At 51.9% G+C, this 22,053-nt stretch overlaps 1 protein-coding gene across 1 annotated transcript in view; it reads right to left on the bottom strand.

The window, feature by feature from the left end:
• The window catches only part of CACNA1B (calcium channel, voltage-dependent, N type, alpha 1B subunit), a 296,162-nt gene that overhangs the window by 45,125 nt on the left and 228,984 nt on the right, over nt 1–22,053 (bottom strand). Inside the window, exons 35-38 of the mRNA XM_011985186.1 lie at nt 10,813–10,929; nt 10,355–10,420; nt 8,515–8,606; nt 6,172–6,316 (exon numbers count right to left, since the gene is read on the bottom strand). Coding sequence (XP_011840576.1) covers nt 6,172–6,316; nt 8,515–8,606; nt 10,355–10,420; nt 10,813–10,929 — 420 coding nt within the window. The remainder of the gene's footprint in view (nt 1–6,171; nt 6,317–8,514; nt 8,607–10,354; nt 10,421–10,812; nt 10,930–22,053) is intronic.

Here is a 22,053-nt window from a genome sequence, read left to right as displayed (position 1 = left end):
AGTGGCAGTGTAGGCTGTAAATGTCCTCAGTGTCAAGGGCTTTTGGGGTCCTGTTAGTTTTGTTTTCCCCACAATGGGAAGACTTAGCTGAGGGGACACCTCTTGGTATCAGATCTAATGCCCTGCAATCAGCTGCAGCACCACTGGGTTCCAGGTGTAGGTGCTCAGAGTGGCTATGGAGCTGGGGTCCTATGCTTAGAATCTCATGAACTTATTGTGGCATCTGGGTCTTGGGGTACAGGTTTGCTCCCTGGGGCAGAGTTGGGTGTACACTGCCCACAGTGCCACGATCTGACTCTAAGCCATTCCCAAGCAGCTCAGGCCCAAGGTGTGAGATTATAGCTGTGATTCTATTCCTGGGTGGGGTGGGGGCAGGGTATAGCACTGGTCTAAATCAGGAAGAAGGGGTGCTCTGGAGTTTTGGTCCTGAGAAGTTGGGTACAGCTGCAATTTAGGAACCTGAACCAATAGGGCTTAGTGGCATCTTGGGTCCCGGGGAAAAGGCACCATGTAGTAGTTACTCTTGACCCTGGGATGGTGAGGTTTGGCAGTTCTGTGAGACCAGGTGTAGCAGGAAGTACCCTAGAATGGCAGAGCACAGTTGTCATTTGAGCCCTGGGGAGGCAGGGAACTCCACTCCCCAGGGCTGTCTCAGCAGCTCAGACTCTAAGAGGCAAGTCTAGCTCCAGGGAAGCAGGGCACTAGAGCAGTTTGGCCTATGGGGCTGGGTGTCTCGGCTGAGCCAATGCTCTATTTATCTGGGATGGCAGGGTACTGTGTCAGTTCAGCCCTGGGATGCACAGCCCTCAGTTCAGCCAGGGCACTGATTCCTGGGGGCGGGGGCGGGGGCAATGTGCCACTTCAACTCAGGCTTGGGGGATGTGACTGCTCTGGGTGGCCAATGCACCATTTCCTGGGATGCAGGGAACTGCTTCAACTTAAGACAGTGGGGAGGTGTGACCACTCTGAGTGGTCAAGGTAGTGTTTTCCCAGGAGGCAGGGTATCACTTCAGCTCTGGCCTATGGGCATGGAGGGGAAGGGTAGGTGAAGCAGCTCCATCTCCACTTGGTCCCTTGGGGAAGGGTGTAACAGCTGCTTGCAGCTCAGCTTCGGGATGTCAGTCACTAGTCTCAATTAGTTTGATGGCAGTTTTGCCTCACAGATAAAGGAAAGCTGTGGCTACTCCAGGAGCAAGTCACACTCCCGCTGTAGTTCCAATTCCTAGGTTGTGGAGCACAGTAGCCACATGGGCTACAGGGGCTGAGCAGTGTTGGCATTGTCTCTTCGGGGAGCACAGCTGTGTGGACTCCAGGCAGCTCCCTCAGCTGGGCTTAGTGCCTTGAGGACTGAAGGGGACCCGAGTGGTGGGGTCTGTAGGTGTCTGAGGTGGTAATGGGGGCTCCTGGGATCCTCTTGCTTACCCCCTCACCAAAGGGAAAAGCTCCTCCTGGGTCCCAGCTGATCCCAGTTGCAGGATGGGGTGGTGGTGTTTGCTTGGTGTTTCCTTCCATTCTCTCAGTGGCCATCCCAAGTTTCTGTGCTCACCAGTGTCTCTGTTACACCTCTGACGTACTCCGAGACTCTCCCTCAGTTATTTTCATTAAAATGTAATTTTTTGTTCATTGCTCTGTCTTCTTGAGAAAGACAAGCACTATGGGGAAAGTCAGCCATCTTGCTGATATTATCTCTCATTTCTTAATTGGGTTGTTTTACTTTTGTTGTTGAGTTGTAGAAGTTCTTTATACATTTTGTTAAATCAAGTTTAGCCTAACGCTGCCTCCTTATATATTTTAAGTTCAGCCTAAAGGTTTCTCTGTACCTAGTGAACTATAACCTAAATGGAAGTGTAAACAGACTTTGTAACCTATTATCACACCAATCATCAAGTTTTGGCCAAAGGGGGCCAACTGTTCTAACTGCGTTCAAATAAGGCAAATGCTAAATTGTAACCAATCAACTGTTTCTGTACCTCACTTCCATTTTCTGTACATCATATTCCTTTTTCTGTCCATAAATCCTCTTCTGCCACGTGGCTGTGTTGGAGTCTCTGAGACTACTCCGACTCAGGAGGCTGCACGATTTGCGAATCATTCTTTGTTCAATTAAACTCTGTTAAATTTAATTTGGCAAAAGATTTTCTTTCAACAATTATGATATTAACCCTTTATCAGAAATGTAATTTGCAAATATTTTCTCCAATTCCTTGGGTTGCCTTTTCATTCTGTTGATAGTTTCCTTTGATGCACGAAAGTTTTTAATTTTGAGTAGACAGATTTTTTTTTCTTTTATTTTGATTCTGGTGTCAAATCTAAGACCCTGTTACTAAGTAAAAGATCATAAAGATTTATCCACTATGCTTTCTTCTAAGAGCTTTATAGTTAATAGCTCTTACATTTAGTTCTTAATTTTATGTTAATTTTTATATATAGTATAAGGTAGGACTTCATTCTTTTGTATGTGGATGTCCCGTTTTCCCAGCAAAGAGTGTCCCTTTGCCATTATATGGTCTTGGGCTTCTCTTTATTGGGAAGTTTTCGATTACTGATTCAATCTTCTTACTTGTTACAGGTCTATTCAGATTTTCTACTTAATTCAGTCAGTTATGGTAATTTGTGTCTTTCTAGGAATCTGTCCTTTTCAAAAACTTAGGTTCTAAACTCAGGCTGAGATATTTTAACATCTCTAAACCTCCATTTCTTCACTGTAATAATAAAAAATAATAATAAAATAATAATAATAATAATAACAGTAGTACCAATCTCAGGACAGTCACAGAGACTAAAATACTTAATGTATTCATAAGACCCTGATAGTGCCTGACTCAGCGATTATCAGTAGGCTGTCACGAACAACTTCATTCCCTATTCTTCCGTCAGCACCCTCTATTCCAATTAATGGAACCAAATCCCAACCTAACCAAGTCCTGCCACCCACCCCAAATTCACAGTCCCATTTTCTCCACGTCACTTCTCTATCAGACCAAACCACATCCCAGTGTTTCAAAACATGAGCTGCATGTCCAATCTGTGAGGGAAGTACCAGAAGAATTAGGATTACAGTTTCAGTAAGGAGACACCAGGATTAGCCAAGAACCATGACTGAGGTCCATGGGGACAAGAACAAAGGACAGTGGCCACGAAACACCCACTTCTCTGCACAGGAGCGACAGCTAAACCCAGGGATTCCTCGACTCATCCTGGACATGTGTAGTGAGTGCTGGCCCTGTGCGTGCTGTGGTATCATGAATGTGGCTTTCTGTGGAGCCCCATCTCTGCAGCCAGGTGCATGGTAAGGTCAGGCTAGTAGGTGTGGCTTTGTGCCCACAGGTGTGCTGGTTCTTACAGCACCAGATGTCCTTGGATAGTATAGAGACCAAGGCCTCAGGAAAGTGATTCTCCAAAAAGCCCACCCTCCCTGCTGCCCACAGGGGTCTTCGGAGGGATCAGGAGACGACTCAAACATGGAAATCCTTCCCTTGGTTTCCGTAAGTAGCAAAACACAGTTTTGTAGGTTCTTCTGTATTTCTCTATCTAAGTATAAGCTCACCTGTCTCAAGTGTACACCATTCCCAACCACCTCAACCTCCTACTGCACCCTGCAAAGCTCACAGTCCGCCCTCAGCACAAGTCCTTGTATCTCCATCTCCCCTGAGTGCTCTCCACTTGTTCTTGCTCTGGCTCAAACATCTAAGCGGATGGATGTCCCCTCTGGTCTCTTCTTTAGAAACCTGTTCTCTGGGGTTCGCGTCACATATTAAGTTTCCCCTTCCTTCATGAAAAACTTAGCACCGGGCTTGCTGTTTGTGTCTCCACTTCTATTCTTGTTATCATTCTTGTTGTTTTCAAGATCCACAGAGATGGGAGGACCACTGCCTGCCCTCTCCATTCCTGAACCTTCTCACCCATCAGCTCATCTCTGTTCCCACAAATCATGCTAAACATGCTTATCACCAGTGATCATGCTAATGTTAATGCAATGATCTTGCAATGATAATGTCATGACGGCAATGATGTTTACTGATGGCAGGACTCACTGTCTCGCGAGTCTCCACTTCACACATCCCACTCTGCTCACGTCGCCTACTTTTCCGGCTCGCTTTTTCAAATACCTGCATCCCGAAACATGTCCTCACGAGAACCTCCAATCCAGTGGCATTGCCCCTCACCCTCCTCTGTCCCCAGCTTTGATCCCACATCCAACACAATAACCACACTCTTACGCACACCCTTCTCTCCCTCCTTGCACTTGTCTGGGAAATCCCGAATCCGGATAATTCACTTTTCTACCCATGTACTGAGGAGTGAATGTGGCTAGAGAAAAGCTCAGCCCATGCCAGCTGTTCCTCCTTGGAGTCAGGGCCACAGGCTCGAGGCGTTTCCTCAGTGCTGCTCACTGTCAAGAGCGACTCTGTCCCGGCTGTGCTCCTCTCCTCTCATGGGCTCTCAAGCTTGTGGCAACAAGGCCTTCACTCCCACTCCGCTGACGGAGGCAACAACGTCCCAAGGGCGCTAATGGCCTCTGCCTTTCCATGTCTGACAAACTTTTTTTTTTTTTGAGACAGAGTCTTGCTCTGTCCCCCAGGCTGGAGTACAGTGGCACAATTTTGGCTCACTGCAACCTCCACCTCCCGGGTTCTAGTGAGTCTCCTCCCTCAGCCTCCCTTTTTTTTTTTTTTTTTTTGAGATGGAGCCTGGCTCTGTTGCCCAGGCTGGAGTGCAGTTGTGCAATCTCGGCTCACTGCAGCCTCCACCTTCCAGGTTCAAGTGATTCTCTTGCCTCAGCTCCCCCAGTGGCTGGGATTACAGGTGTACGCCACCACGCCTGACTAATTTTTGTATTTTTAGTAGAGATGGGGTTTTATCATGTTGGCCAGGTTGGTCTTGAGCTCCTGGCCTTAGGTGATCTGCCTGCCTGGGCTTCCCAAAGTGCTGGGATTACAGGTGTGAGCCACCACACCCGGCCCAATGAACAATTCTCGGTCATCATCTTGCATCACCTTCCGTCAACATGGCGCATGGCTGGTTACTTCCTCCCTCCGCCCACTCCCAGTCCTCCACCTGCCTCCCTGACTGCTCCTCCTCAGTTTCTGGACCTAGTGCTCCTTTCTGCCTCCCCAATGTCCTTGGGGAGGGGCAGAGCCTTCAGCCTTCTTCCTCACACTGTTCTTCCCCTATGTCAAGGCTCATCAAAGTTCAACACACACCGGGTCACCTTGAGAGCTTGTTAAAACTCAGACTCCTGGATCCATCTCCACGACATCCTGATGCAGTCTGGGGAGTGGCCCGGGAATCTGTATGTCTAACAGGCACTCAGGTGCTGCTTTGGACGCAGGTCACTGCACTAAGCTTCGCATTCGCAGGGATCCAGCGAATAGCAAGCAGCCCCACAAACACACCAAACACTAACGACAACCCGTTGACATCTCCAGCCCAGAGGTCACTGGGCATCTCTGCTGCCCCCAACCCTAACCTAATCTAAGCTCCCCAGTACTCTCATCTCAGAAGAACTGCTCACCCTGTGGCCCCAGAAAACCCCAGGATGCAGCCTGCTTTTCCCTCTTCACACGCCCACCTCTCGTCATCAATCATGCCAGCTCTACTTCTAAAATGCAGCCCAATCCCACCTCATTCCCTTGCCTCTCCTTTCTCCAGGCCACTGTTGCCCCCAGTCATCTCCCCACTTGTTCTGCAGCCACGTCCTCATTACTCACACAGAAGCCAGAGCCAAGCTGTAAAACATCAGGCAGACCCTGTGGGGCCCCCAGAGGCTTCCATGGATGTGGAATAAAATCCACACTTGTGGGGCCTGCCCTGCCGACCTCCCTACCCAGTCCGGCTGCTTTCCCCGCACACTGGCTGGGATGCTGTACCTTCACGTCCCATCAACACAGTGGATGACCTTCTAGAAGCTGGAAGTCAAGCAACAGTTGCCCCTGGAAATGTAACCCTTTTCCACGGACGTCAAGGAAGGGCCCACAGGAGCCCGTTACCACGTTGGCCCTTTCTTGTGCTAATGAGGTCGCCATCTCTGGGAAACAAGGGCCATCAGCAGGGACTCAGCTTGTGACACAGCCTGGATCGGAGTCAGGGATCAGCAGGAGATGTGGGGGGAGCCTGAGCTGCACCGAGACAAGACGTGGCACTGGGAGGGGCACGGTGCCCAGGACTCACCAGAAAGGAGCACAGGAAGATGAAGGAGACGAAGTAGAAGTAGGCAAAGTCACTTCCACACTCGGTGGCGTTGGCCTGCTCATCACAGGCCTGGTTGCTCAGGCAGGACAGCATGATCTCGTGCCAGGCCTCCCCCGTGGCGCTCCTGAGAAGAAGGGCAGAGCTGTGAGGCCCACAGAGGCCCTCGAGGGAGCCCGAGCCCTGTGGGGCTGCCAAGCGTGCCCGCTCCTTTGGGCTCCTTCCCACAGAGAGCTCACACGTGTGCAAGGCCTGGGTCACAGATGCTGTTTCTTCAAAGGAGCCTTCTGGCACTAGATTTCCAAACTGACCGTTAATCGGGAAAGCGCTGCTTACTAAAAAATATCTACGGCACCAGGGGCCAACACCAGGGCGAGCACTTCTTTGTGGACACCACAGGCCCCAGTTGTCCTCCTGACCTCCTCCCAGACACACGCCATCCTGGTCGTCTTCATTTCCAGAAATGCTGACTCTCCTTCCAGCTGCTCCAACCAAAAACGTGGGCAGCATCTTTGCCTCCTCTCTCTCTATATATATCCTGTTCATCAGCTCATCTGCCTTCGAAACACAGCCAGGCTCTCACCACTCCTCACTGTCCTAGGCCAGGTGATCATGGCCTGCCCTGTGCTATGGAAGCTTCCAAGCTGGTCTTCTCACTCTGCCCTACACAGCAGGAAGCAGGGCCACTAAGCACAGGCCAGATCATGTCCTTTCTCCTCTCAAAACCCTCCAGTGACTTGCCTCACTCATCAGAAATGCCAAAATCCACATGACTGCCCACAGCACTGTGGGACCTGCTGCCCACTCTTTCCCTGACTTCACCCCCATCTCGGTTCCAGCTCAGTCCACTCCAAGCACCCTGGCCTCTGCTGGTCCTTGAACACCTCAAGAGCACCCTGCCCTGAGCAGCCACCCTGGATGCTGCTGCACAGAGTCTCTTCCTGGACACAGCCAGCACCAGCGGCTTGCAGGGTACAAGTGGGTCAGAGGCCTGGGTCTCCACCCCCATGTGTCTGTGTGGTCAGCCCTGGGCATAAGCTGGGCCCACTCCTCACTGATGACAGCCAGAGGCAGGGTGTTCCCGCAGGGCTGCTGCTTCAACCTGTGCCGGGCCTGACTGATAAGGGTGTTCCCAGGCAACACAAAGTTCAGGGAGAAACAGAAAGCCGTGAGACCAAAGGCCTCAAAACTAAGGCTGACTTCATAGGTTTGCCTTAAATCTTCTGTGGTATGAGGCAGAATATTAATAAATGATGAAATAAAATTAACACGGCAGCTAAAGCCCAGGCAAACAACATCATCTGGGGACAGTGTCAGCCTAAGGGTGCTTGCTTATCTTATGCAAAGAAACAAGAGTCCAAGGGGTCTCTGCAGGCAGCTCAGCCAAGCAGGCCTGGGTCTGCGCTCGCCCCAGCGCGCATCCGCAGGCAGGGTGGGCTGTGTCGAGCAGCCCCCAGGGCTGGCTGTGCAGCAGCCCAGTGCATTTGCAAACATGAACTGAAATGGTAAATCGCTAAAAGAGCTCCTTCCTTCTGTCCTAGGTTCATGAGTGATAAACTGTGGAAGACTCAGGAGGCAGGAAAACACATTTGCCACCTCCCCTCTGCTCCCAAGTTCACTCTCAAACCAGGACGGCCATAGCACCTGTTCCGCGCCCACAACAGCAGCTGATGCTTAGCCCTCTCCTGGGCACATCTCCGCCAGGAGACCTCGGAATGCCCAGAAGCTTGTGCCACAGCCTCTTGGCCCCTCCAGGTTCTGCCTGTTACTTGGCTTGGCTGCATCCAGGAGCCCAGGGAACAGCAGCTCCCATGAGCAATAGTGGAAAATAAAGGTGTGTTCAGACCAGCAGTTCTGGCCAGTTGGGTTCCTCGGGCCACTGAGTAGCTACAAACTCTGCTGGCAGCAGTTCCCCCTATTGCCCTACTGCCCTCGATCCCACCGATCCCTGTAATCAGCACATCACGAGAGCCCCCGCTAGGCACCTCTGTCCTCCCAGACCTCTGCCTGGAGCCTCACTGGAGGCCCCCAAGCTGCCGCCAGGGAGCACAGATGAGGCAGCAGAGGCCGGCCTGGCCCAGCGCTCCCAGAATGACCTCCCTCAGGGCTTCCCTTCAGCCTATTCTGAGATTGGGGCAGATATCAGGAGCCTTTGAAAAAGATGAGCAGAGAGAGGGGAAGAACCAGAAAGGCCTGCTGAAGCCAGTGGGGTTGGGGAATTAGAAGTGGGCGGTCTCTGTGGTTGGCACCCACCCTTCTTCATCCTGAGTAAAGCAGCCACTGATGGAAGAACGGACATTGGCCTGGGCTGACCGAACAACACACCTGAACAGCAGCATCAGCGCTTGCAAAAATGTCCGGAAGTTGTTGTGGCGGTTGATGCTGGTGTCATCATCCAGGGCAATATTCCCAAACACCTGCAATGGAGAAGAGCAATGGCACGGACTCTGCTGGGTCTGCAGGAGCCGCGGCAGGTGGACCAAGCCAGAGAGGGTGTGCGAGCCACACAAGGACCCCACATGAGATGGGCGGCTGCTCTCCCCAGAGAACTCCCACCCGGGAGAGGCCAGTGCGCGTTCCCAGTATAGACACCCTCTCAGTGGCCACACGTGTGCCGGCTCCAGCTCTGAACCTGTCCACAGAGGCAAGTCCGAAACACTCCCAAGAACGGCCCCCAGCCAAGTTTGCGAGGCCTCTGCCCCACATAACACAGGAAGTGTTTTCAAGTGGGATCATCAGCGCCTCCAAAGCAGGCATTATGTTGGTAACAGGTCTGATAGATCATGGGAAAATGTCTTTTTAAAACATATGCAATAGCACGAGGGGCTTTTTATCCATTTTAACTGACTCTTCCACAGTAAGAAATGCAAATGGGTCATTAATTGTACTCAGCCCAAAATCTGGAATCTGGCTGCAAATGTATGAACTATCCACAGAGATCAGTAACGTCCGTGCTCTGTACGTCCACAGACCAAAGCAGGAAAAAAAAGATGCATTTCTTTAAATAGCATCAGATCTCTGCAAATTTTAAAGCAAAAGAACTCTTCAATCCCTGAATCCCTGAAATAGAGTTTAGAAATCAGCTTTCAGCAAACCTTTGAAACGCTGGCACCTTCCATCACAAATTAACCCTTGGGTCCCTCCTCCGTCCCTACTGTCGGAAAAGTGGTCAGATGCCACAGATTTATAACTGGGACACTGCTCGATGGTTTTCAAATGCTTATTCCCAAATAGCTGACAAAGTGTTCTTTGGCAAAATAAAGAAAATCTAAATTATGCAAGCCAAGTTTGCCCAGTGCAAGGATCTGATGTGCTCCTGCTCGCATTCTCGGGCAGTTTTCCTCAGTAGCATGTAACCCCCGCTGTGGGTCAGGCCTGTCCTCCAGCGCGGCTGCCAGACTAACAGAATAAGCGACCGCTGCTGTGCAGGCCACTCGGCAAACGCAGCTGTGCTCAAATGCGCTGCCACCACACAGCCAGCACCCATTCTGACCTGTGCCCTGACACCCTACCGTCACTGAGCGGAAGCCCGTGTGGCCCTCAGAACACTAAGGTGCATCCACCCGGAGAGGTGGCAATGGGCCGAGGGCCAGGGCTGCTCCACACCAGGATGGCCCTGGGCAAGCAGCCCCATCTTGTGGCACCTCCTGTCCTCCTCCATAAAACACTCTTTCTGAGGGTTATGTAAGTTTAGGCCAGGCACGGTGGCTCACACCTGTAATCCCAGCACTTTGGGAGGCCGAGGCAGGTGGATTGCTTGAGGTCAGGAGTTCAATACCAGCCTGGCCAACACGGTGAAACCCTGTCTCTACTAAAAATACAAAAATCAGCCGGGCGTGGTGGTGCATGCCTGTAATCCCAGCTACTCGGGAGGCTGAGGCAGGAGAATCACGTGAACCTGGGAGGCAGAGCTTGCAGTGAGCCCAGATCACACCACTGCACTCCAGCCTGGGTGACAAAGCCAGACTCTGTCTCAAAAAAAAAAAAGAGTAAGAAAAGAGGATTACATAAGTTCATAAAGTGCTCAAAGCAGGATCTGGCTCATAGAGAATGTTCACTAAGGATCAACTGATTATGACGATGACTTAACAATCATGATCAGCGCCCCTCTGCTCCGGGGGACGGGAGGCTGGGACCACGCTCTGTCCCGAAGGGGAGCACCCACCTGCATGCCGATGATGGCGTAGATGAAGAACAGCATGGCAATGAGCAGACACACATAGGGCAGGGCCTGCGGAGACAGGGGCCGGTCAGCTACAGACGCCTCCTGGCCACCACGCCCAGGCCTCGTGCTACAGTGGCTGGGCCTTTGAGGTTGCACAGACCTCAGCGTACTCCAGCTCCATCCCACTGGCCACCAAGCCCCTCCACCAAGTGATGCCCCAGTTTATCTCTAACTCGGAGTCGTGAAACCCACCTCAGGGTTCTTGTAAGCGTGACCAAGGGAACCTATGGGTAACTTAAAATGTCTTTATAAATGACAACAGGACAATGCATACAACCACGAGACCTGCGTGCCGTGCCCTCTCCCAGCCTCCCAAAGGAGGGGCCGCTGTGGTGGGGGCGGGGGAAGCAAGACGGAGGAAGGGGACAGAGAGCACGGAGGCCCCCCGCCTGGCCCACCTTGAAGGACTGGACAAAGGTCCACAGCAGGATGCGGATGGTGTAACCCTGGCGAAGCAGCTTGATCAGCCGCGCAGCTCGGAAGAGGCGGAGGAAGCTGAGGTTGATGAAATTGTTCTGCAGAGAAGAGGAATTGTTCTCTGACCTTCAGAAGCCCTGAAAGCGCAGGCAAGCTGCTGCCACCCTACAACCTCTTCCCACATCCCTGTGGCCCCAAAGAAAAGTGGTTAAAAAGATTAAAATGAAAAGTCTGCTTCACAGTCTAAGCAGCAATCGGCCACCAGAAAATCTTCCAGAAGTCAAGCTTGTCCTTGCAAATCACTTCTCATGCAGCAAATCAGAGAAAACCTCCTTGGCTCTAAGGCCTCTCCCCACCCCCCACCGTGAGCGACAGAGAGAAAAGTTCTCCCAGGCATCTCTCTGCGGCCGGTGAGCTGGGAGATCACCTGCGGCTGGGCCTCCAGCAGTGACCGCCTCTCGCAGGACACGGCCAAGCTGACCACGTGCTGGGCATGACTGCTTCTCCACCGAGCACCCCTGAAGGGAGCCCCGCCCAGGCTTCACGGCCATGCCCTTTCCTTCCTGGCTCAGACAGCAAAGCCCTTGCTTGCTGGACCCCAGCTGGGACCTGGCAGAGGGGCAGACACTTCCTCTGAGGCTGCTCCAGGTGTGCGCAGACAAGTTATGGAAGGTACAGGTGTTCTGCTGCCCACACCACGGAGGCCACCTCTGCAATTCACGGTCAAACAGGCCTCTGCTCTAGAGAACCCAGGCTGTCTAGTGTAGCTCCCTCATCCAAGGCGCTCAAAATCAAGCACAAGGATAAATGGATAAACCCGGGACTCCACAGATTACCTGAGAGTAAAGCCTCTACATGGTCTCAGGGCACTTGAATTACTGTATTGGCACATCCCTTTCAGGGAAGCAGGCTCTGGGGAGGCGTCCATGCACAGATGGGGGTGCTTGTGGACCCAGGAGGCTTTCTGCCCTGTCTACCTAGAGGTCAGGTGCCCACACACAGCCTGAGAGCAGCTTCCTGCCACTGCAGCATTTAAAATATGCAAGCAGCTCAGGCTCAGAGACACGTTTGTGTTGTCAGATTCAGTCATCAAATAAAGAGAACACAGATGTCGAATGAGACAGCAGCAGCAGGAGCACGTGCAGGCGCAGAGGTGGTGAGGGCCTGGCAGAGCGTCCCGCCTCTCCAGGGCTACCATTATGTGGGAATGAGGCATCAGTGGAGGGGTGGGCCTCACTCTTCCTTGCAGGGACAGTGGCCCGACCCGTACTCAGAGGATCCTCTGCCTGGGTCTGCCACTTCCACTCGCAGGGGCAGGATGGCTGACGACTCAACTCGAGGGACTGGCTCTCAGGCGGGATGCTGGAACTGTGGGAGCAGGACTGGTTTTGAATGATATCCATGGCCAGTGGGCACAAGGACGGGCTATGATCCAAATCAGCAAGGCGACAGCAGACCTCAGGGTGTGACCCCAGAGGGCACCACAAGTGTACCCGTAGCTCCATAACCTGCTTGTGCCAGGGAAATAAAATCTCCGTGGTAGACAAGATGGCCAAGAACTCTGGGCCACGAGGACCCACAGAGAAGCCAGCCATCTTAGAAACATGGGTGCAGGGGTGGAGGGCCGCGGTCTCCAGTGTCAGGAGACCCTTATGTAAGATGATCAAACGAGCCAGGGGCTGGAGGATCCCACTCTGAAACCATGTGCTCAATGGGTCTGGAGGGGCAGTGACTGGGGCAACACAGCACCCACTGGTTCATAGCATGGTCAGGCAGCGGCACAGACAAGATTTCCTGAAGACACTGAGGAAAATAAAGGTTGCCGCATACGAAGGAAGGACTGGAAAACAACAGGGCAGGTGAGAGGTGCGTGGAGAGTAAGTTTGTCCAAATGACTTAACACATGAATGCCAACCTCAGCCACCATCACTTTCTGCTTTTCTGGAGACCCACATTCCCCTCTTCCTCCTGGCTTCTCTTGGGGCTCCCATGGGTACTCAGGAGAGGCTGGGGGCAGGAGATGGGCGCCCTGGAGAGCTATGAAGACAGACGGTGACGGCAGCCACAGATGTTCGAGCACAGCGTGGCAAGCCAGGCACCATGCCAGCTGCATGCAGGACAGCAAGGGACAGAAGCACACGCAGCACCATGCCGTGCACCTGCACCGTCACCTCTGGTCTCAGCCAGCCCCTCGGAAGTGGACACAGCCTGCCCCATCCTCACAGAGTCCATGACCAGCCCGTCAGAGGCGGACACAGCCTGCCCCGTCCTCACAGACTCCATGACCAGCCCCTCGGAGGCGGACACAGCCTGCCCCATCCTCAGAGTCCATGACCAGCCCATCAGAGGCGGACACAGCCTGCCCCATCCCCACAGACTTCCTGACCAGCCCCTCGGAGCCGGACACAGCCTGCCCCGTCCTCACAGAGTCCATGGCTTCTGTTGCAGCCACACCTACTTCAAGGTCAGGCCCTCCCTTACTTGTCCCTGAGAGGGAAAAGGTCTGTGGTGCCTTTGGGGCACCACATCATTGTGCCCTCAACATGGCGGCTGACTCACCTTCATGGGACAACGGTCCCTAACCCTTCAATCCTCACCTTTCTCATTCACAAAGTAGAAACATGGGGATACCCAGTCCAGGAGGTGGGGAGCACTTGAGAAAAGGGATTTAAAATTGCACTTAGCACTGCGGGACACCATGCCATGACAGTGACCCACTGACCCTGTATCCAAGACCACCACAGCCTCTGGCCAGAGTCACACGGAAGTGAGGGCTTGTCCCGAGTGTCGGTTGGGCACCCCACCCAGATGTGTGGGCCACGATGTGGGCCAGGTACCATGCCAGAGGACAAGGCCCAGCAGGTGCAGAAAAACTGCTGTGTGGCTCCCATTCAGTCGTCGTTCTAATGAGACGGGCGACTGAAGACGGGAAAGGGACGTGCACGTGCGTGAGTAACACATCAGGCGTGGATTGTGGTGGAGAGAGAGGACGGGACAGGCAGTGTGGGGAAGGGCTCTCTGAGGAGGTGACGCTGAGCAGGGGCCTGACTGGCACGAGCTGGATGCATGCAGATGACATCACCTGGGTGTTTCTGCAGCATCAAATGGTATTTTCTCAAAACGCAAGCTCTTCCGTGCAACTGTGAATCGCTGTATCACAAACATTCACTTTTACGTGACTCTCAAATATCTTCTACTTTACATTAATTTCCACAGTCACAGCTAAAGTTTGGTCGGTTACCAACCATCTTGGCTCTACAATTCCTGAAGACCCAGCAGGAAGCTCCGGTTGGACCCGCACTCCACATGAGCTTGCTGACCGATGCGCACACACAGTTCAGTGACATGCGAATGGGGGAGCCTGGGCTCCACTGCCTCTAGGGGCAGAGCCCCCTTCTTCTACTCAGCCCTACAAGAACCCTTCTGAATCATGAAGACAAAGACTCTAAGCCCTGCCCCTGAGCCCTGAACCCCCGGCCTGACCCCACCCACCCCAAGGCAGGTCAGTCCAGGAAGGACAGATGCTACAGGGGACTCTGCAGAGGCCACCTGGGCAGAGCTGAGCCTTCTCAATTGGCACGATGGGGACACAGCAGGTGGGAGATGGCTGTGCAACAGGAACCATGGACTCGCAGGGATCAGGGACAAACTCATGTCCCGCAAAGCCTCCCCAAATCTGAGCCAGTCCCAATAGGGAAAACTGCCCTCGACATTTACCCACTCCAGAAACCCCACCTCCCTCTCCTTGGGCAGGTCTCAGGGAAGCCCCGCCCAAGGCCAGTTCCCAGAATCAAACCGCTGCCAGGAGGGCCCTCAGAAGCCCTGCTGGGCGCCCAGAGCTGAGGGAGGGAGCAGGCCAGAGGTGAGTGGGTGCAGCTGCATCCAGCCACACGCCCAGAGGGCAGTGGGCTAGAGTCCCAGGAACCAGAGGGCAGGAGGGGAGCTGAGCAAGCAAAGCAAGGACTTGCAAGAACCGTTCAGAGTTGTGAAACCAACCGTTTCCTACATGTGATGTTTTCATGGATGGATATTTGCGTATTATTTACAAATTGGGGAGGTGTGAGCAGCAGGTGCACAACATACAGACGGAGACATGGGTTTTCGCATTGTATGTTGGTTGGATGGCGTGAGTCAGCAGGTAGGTTAAGGTAAATCAAGAACAAAAACAGAAAACAAAAGAGAAAATGAGTCATCAACACAAGCAAAAACTCAAACTCTGATTACTTAACTACAAAATTTTAGGATTTTGGTAAACTGCATATTTTTCTTAAAATATATCAGATCAAAACATATTTTTGAAGTCTGTAGGTTATGCAGACAAGGTGGCATTCATTTGCATTCTTGTTTGTAATGCAAATCCAAAGATGACTCACAGACACTTATTTTTTTTTTATTTCCAGGCAAAGAAATCAATGTCAGTTTCATGCTTGCTTGGAGCCCTCTCTCTGGGTGCCCTTGCTAAAACTCTATTTTGATTTTTAAGTTGGGGATGGGAACTGACAGTCATATTTTTGCCTAAGAAAAAAAAGTGCATTCACAAAGTAAACATATGAAGTGGCTCCAGATGAAAAACAGACACACAGACAAAACAAAGCACCATCAGTCCACACGACGGCTTTCCCTTCATCTTTTCTCCTCCTGGCAGAACAGGAGACAACCTGGGCTCCAGGAGCAAGGGCAGCCAGGGGACACCTGAGCTTTCCAACCGGCAGCTCTCAGGCCGCCACCTGCTGGGTTGGGTGTCCAGGGCTGGCAGGGGCTGCCAAGGAGGGCTTGCTTGAACCAGGGTCTGAAATGACCACAAACAGCCCCAGGCTCGACTGTCTCGCAGCTGAGGGACGGAGTGTGGGTTATTCTGGCTGCCTGCATTGCAGCAGGCATCTGCCTTGTATCAAGGTCTCTGCCCTACGCCAGGGCCTCTTTGGGGCGTGGGGAGGTTTCCCTAGAACCCGGCTGGGCATTGGGGCTCTCTGCACATCTCTGATGTCAGCCCGCAGTCAGCAGTCCTCGCCCCTCTTGGAAAGGAGCCGCACATGCAGAAACCACCCCTCCCCACCAAGCTCTGTCCTTACAGCTGGGAGCTCAATGTTTCCATCACTTTATATGATGAATAAAGGTTTCTGTTTCCAAAGAGGAGGCCTTAGGAGTCAGCAATGTGGCCCACCTGTGCCTCTCGGAAAGCGCACTGGGACTAACTGCTTCTGGGCGAGACGCACAGGGAGGAGGCAGCCATGGGGAAACGCAACACCAGCGCTAGGGGGACTAAACTTTCCTGATTTTTCTGATTAAATGGCAGGTTTCAGCTTTTTTGCTTGGATTACTCACATCATTAACTTTTTTAAATCATAAAGCATGTCACGTAAAATATTATGCGTAAATATTCCAAAGAAAAGTAAAACCAGGTATCTATACATCTTCATCACCCAGCTTTACGAACGGAACATCACCATCACTTCTGAAGCCCTTCTTGGGTCTCCCTGCCTCCTCTGCAGATGCAGCAACTACCCTTCCTTCTTGTTAATCGCGGCTTGTCTTTTCAGCTTTACCATAAACTCTGAAAATGCATTCTGTTTGCCTGTTCCTGGCCTTTGTTCTGGCATCCGGCCGTTCGCAGGCTTCTGTGACTTGCGCACACCTGTGTTCTGACAGCAAACTGTTTCTGAGAAGCATCCACACTGATGTCACTGGAAAGGGGCGCACACACAGAAACCCCCCAAAGCTGTGTTTCCAGTGGGGAGCTCAATTTCACATCATTTGTGTATTTTCACTGCTATGCGGCCCTTCACTGCATTAGCAACGCTAACAACTGGTACATTCTATTACCGACGGGCACTCGGATGCCTCTGGTTGGCAGAACACTGGTGCCAGGAACACTGGTGTGAAGATGCCTCTGGTGGTCATCTGCGCAGACGCCCTCTGGGACACACGCCTAGGAGTACAGTTACTGAGTTGTAAGCACCTGTCCAACTTTCGAGGTGCTGCTGAGCCCTCCCAGAGGCTGTGCCAGCTGGCACGCCCACCAGCAGTGCCAGAGTTCTGGTTATTTAGATGTTTTGAAAGAGTCTTACTCCGTCGCCCAGGCTGGAGTGCAGTGACGCAATCTCGGCTCCCTGCGACCTCCACTTCCTGGGTTCAAGAGATTCTTGTGCCTCAGACTCCCGAGTAGCTAGAATTACAGGGGTGCACCATCACGCCTGGCTAATTTTTGTATATTTAGTGGAAACGGGGCTTCACCATGTTAACCACGCTTGTCTCGAACTTCTGACCTCAGGTGATCTGCCCACCTTGGCCTCCCAAAGTGCTAGGATTATAGGCCTGAGCCACTGCACCTGGCCTTCTCTTCTTTTAAAAAAATTTAATGTCAACATTATACTAGCCTAGTTAGAGAATGTTCACTCTTTTTCTGTTCTCTAGAAAAATCTGTTTAAGAGTGGAATGATCCTTCCTTATATTTTAGGTAGAAACCTAATGTGTAAGACCACTAAAATCTGGTGTTTTCTTTATGGGAAGATTGTTTATTGACTCGTCTTCTTTAATGCTTTAATAAAGAACCATTTAGGGTTTTTCTCTATTCTTTTGTCAGATTCGGTCATTTACATTTTTCTAGTAATGTGTTCACTTACCTCGGTTTTCGAATGTACCGGAATAAACTGTTCACAATATTCTCCTTCACCTTATTCACGTTAATCTCTCCTGTACCTGCCGTCATGACCCTTTTCTCTGCCTTACATCATGTATTTCGCCTTTCTTATTTTTCTTTGATTAATCTTGCCAGAGGTGTGTCAATTTTTAAGTCTTTAAAGAAGCAAGTTTAGACTTTGATTCTCTCTAGTCTTTGGTTTCTACTTTCTTAATTTCTATTCTTAGACTTTTCTTCTACTTTATTGTGCTTATTCTGTTATTCTTTTTCTAACTTTTAAAGTTAGATGCTAAACTCATTAATTTTTTACATTGTTTTCTTTTCCTAATATAAACATTAAGGTTGTGAATTTCTTTCTAAGTACTGCTTCAGCTATCTCATGAGCTTTAATATATAGTATTTTCATTGTTTTTCTGTTGTTTATATTTTCTAATTTCCATCATTTCATCTTTTACCCATGACTTAGTCAGAAATTTCTTTCCTCAAAAGTGAGAAGGTACCGTTAGTGTTTCAGCCACACAGGCCCTGTGATCACTTTGCTTCTGTCCACACCAGCTCCCAGTGCACTTTCACACCCAGCAGCACCAGTCTCTCCTTCTCCCTCTGTCTCTCTCCTCCTACCTCCCTGCCTCTCTCTCTCTCTCTCTCTCTCTCTTTTTAGAGATAGAGTTTTGCTCCGTTGCCCAGACTGGAGTGCAATGGTACAATCATAACTCAGGGCAGCCTCGAACTCTTGGGCTCAAGCGATGCTCCCACCTCAGCCTCCCAAAGTTCTGGGAGTACAGGCTTGAGCCAGCGTGCCCGGCCCACTTGGGTCTCTTGATGTGGGATTCCCACAGGCTGCCAGAACCTGCTTTGCATGAGGAGCCCGGGCTGCACTCTCCTGCCCCTCACTGGGACAACTCTGATGTGGCATCCACCCCACCCTCAGAGTCCCCCTGAAGGAAGGAGCCCAAATTACATGGAATTGCTTAAAACTGGATCTCTTCCTTATCCAACTGCCGCCCTCCTCACCAACTATTCCTGGAAACACTTCCTAAAAAATCACATTTGGATCACAGGCTCTGATCCAAAGACAGGTGGCACCAGAGGTGGTTCCTTAGAAGCTGACATGGAAGGATGGGGCCCTTGGGGAGTGGCTCACTGGCCAGATTCTCCTCTGCTGGTGGGCGGTAAGTGAGGTGACAGCAACTCCCGGTGTGCTGTAGCATTAAAACTGCTGAAACCTTCACCTTGGGTAAATCTGTGAAGGGTTGAAAGGGGTGCAATAACGATGCTGCAAGACATCATTAGCATCCACAGGCTGTCAGGAATGGGCACTGCAAGGACGGCAGAGCTGGTGAACCATAGCTAAGTGCCCCCAGTTACTCTGGGGAAAAAAAAGTTATAAGTGTAAGTTGTCAATTAGCAACTCCAAGCATAACACAAATGTGGTCTGTGGTGGATTGTGCTGACCAGCCTGGGACTCGAGGGAGGACCAGGGCTCTGGAGAGGGCTCCACAAGTCGCTCATGCTCCAGCGTCGGCACCCGGAGAGGGAGGGCAGGCCGGACATGCAGAGCAGGAACACCAGTGTGGGCGTGCCCCCACCACAGAGTTCTCAGATGCCCCGGGACTGCCTGGGCCTGCAGGAGCGCCCCCTCCCTGCTGGAGGACCTCACTTTGTCTTGCCTGAACACCTGCAGGAGTCTCAGTGAGGTGGATGCTTTCCACAATGGTGCTCACTCTCCCCAAGACCCACCTCACTTCCCACGCTGGCCACTAGACTCACAACTCGAGTTTTCTCACAGCCTGACTGGGGAAGCGGTGGTCCCGCTGAGTGAAACCCAGACTGCTCAGTGAAGGGCTGTGTGATGTAATGGGTATGTGCGGGAGGAGTGTGGGAGGACCATGGTGGGAGGGACTGGATGAGGATGGGTGGAAGACAGGCTGGATAACAAACTATTTTTAATGTAGGGGAGCTTTCTCCCATGACTCAGGATCCAATGCCCTGGCAAGGGCACCTGAAGCAGGTGCTAACAGGCTGCGGGGATGACTCCCAGGAGCTTGGAAAACCTCATGGCCCACATTAAATGAGGTGGGGGGTGCCAGAACGGCCTTGGCAGATGCTGAGCACAGGACCAGAAGGCTCAGAGAGGTGGGCATGCTAGAAAGAACCCGTCATGTACGATCTAAGTGCCCACGAGCCAACCAGCTTCTCAGAGCATTTTGGGAGGAGGGCACTGGCATCATGCACAAGGTCCCTGGTGGTTATCTCCTGCAGGCCAGGGTTGATGGGAGGAGACACTGTCATGGAGCAGGGATTCTTTTGGGCAGAAGAGAAGGCTCCGGAGCTGCAGAGGCTCCACGGCAGCCCACAATCACACGAGGCTGGCTCCCTTCCACAGCTGGCTGCCTGGAACCACTACAGTGGGTGGCAAGGCCCCAATGGCAACCAAAAGCCCTGACCTGCAAAGGTCCACGGTGGCAGCTAATCAGCCGTGACACTCCTAGGGCAGGACAGAGGGGCAGCGCCAACAAGGATGCTGCTTGGTGAGATGAACGTCCGTAAATATGGAACTCAAAGGAATCAAAGTAAGTGAGCAGAGGCTGGGATCAGCCACCACAGTGGACAAACACACTCCCTCCCTGTCTCTCAACCAGTCCGTTTTCAGATCCAGGGTCCATAGCTTAGAGGAGAGACGGGGCCGCCTTGCAGAAGAATCCTGCAACACAAGAGGGAGTCTAGACAGCAGTCATTCATCTGCCCCTCCCCAAGGAGATCTAGCTCATTTACTTGAGAAACTGCACACCGGAGAAAGAAGAATCCCTGGATGTTTTGAAGGCTGTGGGATACAAGGTCCAAGATAACACTGATACCAAGGAACTAAAATGAGATTATGGCTCCATGTCAGAGTGTGCGCAGTGGCCAGGACACCAATGAATCCCTGGCCCAGGCCCGTCTCTCAGTGGTCTCGTGTGCCCGGGCAAAGCTGGTGTTCATTTGCCTTGTCCTAACTGGCAGAACACGCCACACTGGCCCCTCGACATGTGAATTCGACACAACAATAGGAAAGTCCTCAACACCGACACTCCCCAGCCAAAACAGTAAATTATAACACTGCATCCAGTATGGAATGGAGAGGTCAGTGCCACCTTGAATAATTAAAAGATAAAGGGGTGGTTGGTCTACACCTCATTCCCATTTAATTCACCAGTATGGACTGTGCAAGAAAACTGGATCACAATGGATCACAGTGGACTACTCCCCAAATAACCCAAGCACAGTACCCAGTGCTGTGGGAGATTTGATATCTTTAAAGAACAGAACTGCTCAGCCTCTGGGACTTGGCACACAGGTGTCAATCTGGTGAGCACACTCTTCAGCAGTCACTGCTAGGCAGGGTCAGAAGCAGTTTGCATGCACCGCAGACATTCACGGTCTGACCCTATGTCACAACATGGTCCAAAGGGACTCTTAATCATTTAGAATTCTTATTTTTATTTTTTAGAGACAGGGACTCACTTTGTGGCCCAGGCTGGAGTGCAGTGATGCGATCATAGCTCACTGCAGCCTTGACTTCCCGGGCTCAGGCGATCCTCCCACCTCAGCCTCCTGAGTAGCTGGGACTACAGGTGTGTGTCACCGTGCCTGGCTAATTTTTTAAATTTTTTGAAGAGACAGGGTCTCGCCATCTTGCTTAGGCTGGTCTCCAACTCCTAGACTCAAGTGATCTTCCTGCCTTGGCCTCCCAAAGCCCTGAGATCACAGGTGTGGGCCACTATGCCTGACCAAGACATTCTCCAGAACACCACACTGGTCCACAACATTGATGACGTTGTATTACTTAGATCAGATGCCCTGACGTGATAAATCTTATAAGGATTCATGGACCTTCCATGTCAGTGAAGTTTTTAGGGGTCCGGTGGTCTGGGCTATGCCAGGACAAGGACTCCAAGGTAAGAGACAAGTTAGTGATTGCACCTCACACTTCTATTGCAGGTAGGCTGCCTTGCGTTCTGGAGATGGTATAAGCCACTCAGGAAATACTGCTGTGACTCAAAACGCTGCCACGTTTGAGAGGTTTCAGAGCATAAGTGGGGTCTCTAACAGACCCATGATGTGACAGCAATGGCCCTGCCACTTTGGCCACAAAACCCAGCAGCCCCCAGGGTCCTTGATGTGTAATGTGGTAGGTAAGGACCCGGGGTGAAGTCCTGGGAAAGCCTCCACAGATAAGTCAGTGCAGACACCTAGCATTTGGGAGCAGGCCATGCCATCTACAGAACGGAAGCGTAACGAGAGGGCCCAACCTAGCTCCTGGCCCTGGTGGCAGCTGTGTGTCACCAAGAGACATCACTGTCTATGACACCAAAGCATCTCCCCATAGTGGTGTGCTGTGAGACCACCACAGGCCCAGTGAACAAGGGAAGGGCTCCTGACCTCTGTGACCAAACCCAAGCATGTCTAGAGGACACAGCACCCAACATGTGGCCCAATCCCCCATGACATGCATCTCCATTGACCAATGATGTCCTCACCTCACTCCCGCCATCACCATGACACACACCTCTGTTGACCATGACGTCCTCACCTCACTCCC

This window comes from Mandrillus leucophaeus, unplaced genomic scaffold (genome assembly GCF_000951045.1).
Source record: "Mandrillus leucophaeus isolate KB7577 unplaced genomic scaffold, Mleu.le_1.0 Scaffold28, whole genome shotgun sequence".
Classification (NCBI taxonomy): Eukaryota; Metazoa; Chordata; class Mammalia; order Primates; family Cercopithecidae; genus Mandrillus; species Mandrillus leucophaeus.
This window is presented reverse-complemented; position numbering and strand designations above follow the sequence as displayed.